The sequence below is a fragment of the Cricetulus griseus genome, chromosome 4 (genome assembly GCF_003668045.3).
Source record: "Cricetulus griseus strain 17A/GY chromosome 4, alternate assembly CriGri-PICRH-1.0, whole genome shotgun sequence".
NCBI lineage: Eukaryota > Metazoa > Chordata > Mammalia > Rodentia > Cricetidae > Cricetulus > Cricetulus griseus.
The window spans coordinates 5,445,536-5,450,644 of NC_048597.1; the positions used below are offsets into that span (position 1 = coordinate 5,445,536).

The following is a 5,109-nucleotide window of genomic DNA, read 5'->3' on the forward strand; positions in this document are numbered from 1 at the left end:
TGAAGAAGAGAAGTCTCTACTTGCAGTGGGCTAAGCTTTGCTTGGGATTGCTCTGCAGTGCCTGGGGTGCAGCCTGGGCACACTGGGGCTGTGCCCTGCAGGACAGAGCCCTGTCATCATCCCCTCTCCACTTTGTGGCAGCCTCTTGAATTTGCCTCCTGAGAGTCAAGGCCAAGACTAGCTCATGGAGCGTGAGTAGTGGGAGCGGCGGCTCTGGCTGTCGTCCTTTATTTCACATCAGCAAATAACAGGTGTGGGGGGGGGGCACGCCTGCCACGGGGTGTGTTTATCCTTTCAAATACAACCTAGTTTATTCTCACCCTAAATAGACAAAGCACACCAACTGCATCATCGGTGTAGTTACTTTTGAGTTGAGATTGGGCTCATAGCTGGATAGATTTTGCTCTGTACTTGAATATATAAAAGCATTCTAGCAGTTTCCAGAAAGTTCTATGAGTTTATGCCTTCATTTTAAGTTTAAATTCTCTTGCACTAATTAAAATTTACTGTATTCTTACTGGGTTGGTTTGCTATTTAAAAAAAATTAACAGTAATTGTGAGATTTTCTCCCTTGTGTTCCTTCAAGGTCTCAAACTAATCTACCAGCAGCCTAGAAAATGCTTCCGAGAGCTATGAGATTCTAATCTCATTTGTGCTGGGCTTTGACAAGTGTGGCTTAGAGATTTACATTTAAACAGTCCTTTATATAAAATGAGTATGATTATCCACTCATCCTTCCAAAGAACTCTGACTTAAAACAGAACAAAACTCTGACGTCTTGCCTTAGAAAACAGAGAGTAGCAAACTAATGTTCCCTGGGCGGTTTGAGAGCCATGTGATGGGCCATGCAGACTGAGGTGGAGCCAACAGAGTCACTTGGGAAAGCGTGGCTTCTCTGGCTCCCTCGGTGGCAGCATCCGAGGTCTTGAGCTTCCTATCAGATAAGAACACAATGTCTTTACCCAGAGCCAAGGAGACCAGAACAGGAAATTTGTACTCTTTCCTTTTGAAAATTAATTTTTTTGAAAATAAGTATACATTGCATAACATGAAGTATGCAAAAGGGGGCGCCATGGAAAGTCCATCTCCTACCCCAGCTCCCTTTTCTAGGGGCGACCAATGGTACTCATTTCTTTATGTTCTCCCACAGTATGGCACACTGCTGTGGCTTGGAGACGTTGTCATCAGTGCTTCTGGGAGCTAGTGGAACCTCTTAGGAGGACATTAGGTCGTTGGAGGAGTGACTATGAAGGGGACTCTGGGAATCCAGCAACCCCTTCTATTTCTTGGCCACCATAGGAGAGTCCCTTCCTCCACCACACACCCCCTCCATGGTTTGCTGCTCTGTCACAGACAGAAATTGACAGCACCAAGTGACTGTGGGGAGAAACCTCTGAAGCTGAGACCGAACGACCTTTCCTTTTCATAAGTTCATTTACCTCAGGTATTTGCCACAGGGAAGGGAATGTAGTTATTAAGCATATGCACTCAGAAACTGAGAGCCAGTCAGTGCACTCACAGGTTTTTACACTAGTCTGTTTTAGCTCAGTTTTCACTGATTAACGTTTAGATCTAAAAACCTTTCCATGGCTCCTCTGCATGGAAATTCCACAAGTACATCACCTTCACTTGGTGGCTGTCATGCTCATCTCAGTTATGTGGAGCTCCTTGCTATCCTTGGAAGACTGACTCCAGGGTTCCCACAGACAAGAGAATCTACGAATGGTTAAGTCATTTACATAAAATACACAATTTGAAAATGCCCTGTGCACATTCTCGGTGTGTTCCAATCTCCTTTACATTACTTTCAGCTTGGCCACTTGTAAATACTACATAAACAGTTGTCCTGGTGTACTGTTTAGGGAATAACAGGAGGACACGGGCCCTTGGGCTTCAGGACAAGCTCGGTGTTGTCTTTGCAAATACTTCCTATCCATGGCTAGTTGAGTCTGTGGTTGTGGGGCCCACCAACCCAGGGGACTGATTCTGCAGTTCAGACCTGTGCTAGAGTGTCTTTGGGACACGTTGCTCAAGACAAGTGGCAAGGGCAAAGGCAAGCTCATCTTCAGTGTCCACAGAGCCTGCCAAGAAGCCCTCTCTGTTGATGGAACAGATTTAAACTTGACCACAGGGCCTCGTTGCCCCATACACATATCCACACAGTGAGTTCTCAAGGGGCACAAGTTGGCAAGAGAGTAGATGAGAAAATGTCTTCCATTTTTTAATTCACCCTTTCCTCATGTTGACACTCTCCTTTATATTGATGGTCCTAAGTCTTTTTCCTGTGATCCCTGCTACATAAATTTCTGAGATTTTAGATTTTTTTTTTCTTTTAGGACTGAAGGCTGGTAAGAATATCAGTAGTATAAATATCAGTGTTTATACGGTTTGCCATTTGTAGTTTTTTAAAGCATTTAGTTAGTTAGTTAGTTAGTTAGTTAGTTAGTTAGTTAGTTAGTTATTTGTTTTTTTGAGACAGGGTTTCTCTATGGCTTTGGAGGCTGTCCTGAAACTTACTCTATAGACCAGGCTGGTCTCTAACTCACAGAGATCCACCTACCTCTGCCTCCCGAGTGCTGGGATTAAAGGTGTGCGCCACTACTGCCTGGCTTATTTTTTAATTATGTGTTGATGCATGTGTCTCTGTGCACATGTGTGAAGGTGCCCATGGAGACCAGGAGGGGGAACAGGATCCCTGGGGGCAGAGTCCAGGCAGTTGTGAGACATCTGACATGAGTCATCTCTTGGGTCTCACACCTTCTTATCCATGAGCCATTTCTTCGGTCTCCTGGATTTTGGTTTTCTGGCATGCAAACACATTTAAACAATTTCAAGTATGGTTAGACTTGATGTTATATTAAAAAAACTTGTTTTGAACTGTTGATTTCTGGAAAGAGTGTGGTATATTTGTTGGTAGGTTCTCACCTATTGCACAGAAAGCCTCTGCATGCTGTTCTGGGCATGCACCTGCCATGGTTGTAGATACGGGCCTACACTCTTAGCCCAGTAAAGTCCGTCTCATCTGGGCCTCTCTGTTCCGTAGTGATCAAGTGGAAACCCCAGGAAGCCTTCAACCAGACCCAGCCCAGCTCCCTCCTGAACGACTCTGTGGAGGGGAGGAATAGCACCGATTCCACCAGGACCCTGAGGCTGCTGGATGCGACCAGCGCCGCCTGGTACATCCTCACCATCATTGGCATCTATGGTGTGATCTTCATCTTCCAGCTGGCCAGCAACATTCTCAGGAAAGATGAGAGGTCCTTGGATGACATTTATTACTCAAACTTAACTTCTGAACTCAAAAGGAAAGGGTTTCAGAGCAAGGTGGCTGAGTGTTCAGTCATCAGCAATCCAGCTACCCTTCAGCCTCCAGGTGGCCTGGAACCAAAGGGTGAGGACCACAGGCTCACACAGGACCATGTGGTCCCTTAAAAGTCAAGGCCAATGGACCACCATTGCTAGGCCCTGCTGTTTTGCAGGTGGAGCAGTTTGGGTCCTGCCTGGGATCTTGAGAAAGGAACTGAACCCTGGATTAGGGCAGGGTGAGCATCTCTGGCCATGGACACTTCTGCGTGTGAAAAGCCACCAGCAGCTTATTCTCAGGTTTCTCTGGTGTAATAAGAAGAAACAACAGAAGCCATAGTTTGGAAGGGGACTGGGGATTCTCAGGATACGCCTGAGGACAAAGGGATGGCTTCTTGTCATGGATGAAGGCTGAACTTGGAGTCAAATGCTTGGGATTGACTTTCACCTCTTAGGAATCGTATACATTTTTTAGTGGCAGACGATCACCTGGAACATGCAGGAGTTGGGATTGTCACCCAAAGTGACTTCATTTTAAAGACTTACTCCACAGAATTTAGGACCAAAGCTGTTCATAGCAGAAGCTTAGAACTTTTCAGTTTCTCTGGAAGAGTCCTGGGTACTGAACAAAGCACCCGTTTTACTCAGGAGGCCCAGACTCTGGTCTGGGCATGTTTAACCCTGTTTTGACTTCTGAGAACATATTACTGGGCTTCTTTGAAACTTAGTTTACAGGTCACCTGAGGAGAATGGTGCCAGGGCTGCCAGCCATATGGCATAGACAAGCTCTACTGAGCGCCAGCATGTGATTGTGTTTTGAAATGCAAAGTCCCCAAATAGAGGCGTGTTGTGGTGGTGGTGACTGAATGGGCACAGCCAATGCTGCTGATTGGTGGTAGCAGAGATGGCAATGACGGTGTTGACGGCTTTAGCACTGGGTGTTTTTCAGAGTTTGGTAAGTCCCCCTTTTACTTCTTGAATTAAGTTTCCATGAGTTTTCAAATGCACTTAATTATTGTACTTCCATGTCGTTATACTGTGCTCTTGTTGGTGCTTCCTCAGTCCCTGCTCTTCTCTTGCTAAATATTCCCACAGACATACAATTCAATCTACCTCTACACAGATCTCTATCTATATATACATACATATGTAAATATATCTGGTGTATTTGTACCTACATACACACATGCACACATACCTACATGCATATATAATTCAATCTACCTCTACACAAATCTCTCTCTCTCTCTATGTATATATATATTATATATATACATACATATATTTACATATATGTATATATGTAAATATATCTGTGGTGTATTTATACCTACACACACATACACACACATGCACACATGCACACACACACACACACACACACACACACACACACACACACACACACTCAGAGGAGCAGTGGAGAGTCAGGCAATCTGGCCAGCAGTTAGGGGTGTGATGGAAGGAAGAGTTGTGGAGTTTCCCTCCAGGAACCTCCAAGGGCCCTGGCACTGAATAAATGCCTACAGAGCCAGGAGGCAGAGCAGATCACATTTATAAGCAACCACCCTCTCTTGGTTTTGTGTAGTTCAGAGCAGATGGTCACCCCCACCAGTCAGATTCTCTCAGCCTGGCAGCGGTGACATCAGTGTGGGCCACACAGAGACTCTTGTACAGGATATGGACCCTGCCAGGAAAGTGTGAATGAGCTGTCCAATAACAAATTACAACCGAGTTGAGAAAACTAATTGATGTACCATAGGGTAGGTCAGAAAAAAGACACACACCCCATCCAGCATCTACATT

The 5,109-nt window shown here is 45.2% G+C and overlaps 1 protein-coding gene across 1 annotated transcript; it reads left to right on the forward strand.

The window, feature by feature from the left end:
- The first annotated feature begins 184 nt into the window (after positions 1-184).
- Smim34a (small integral membrane protein 34A) lies at positions 185-3,432 on the forward strand. The gene is made up of 2 exons (XM_035443478.1): positions 185-191; positions 3,044-3,432. The coding sequence occupies exons 1-2, from the start codon at positions 185-187 to the stop codon at positions 3,430-3,432; spliced, it is 396 nt and encodes a 131-aa protein (XP_035299369.1).
- The last annotated feature ends 1,677 nt before the right edge of the window (positions 3,433-5,109 follow it).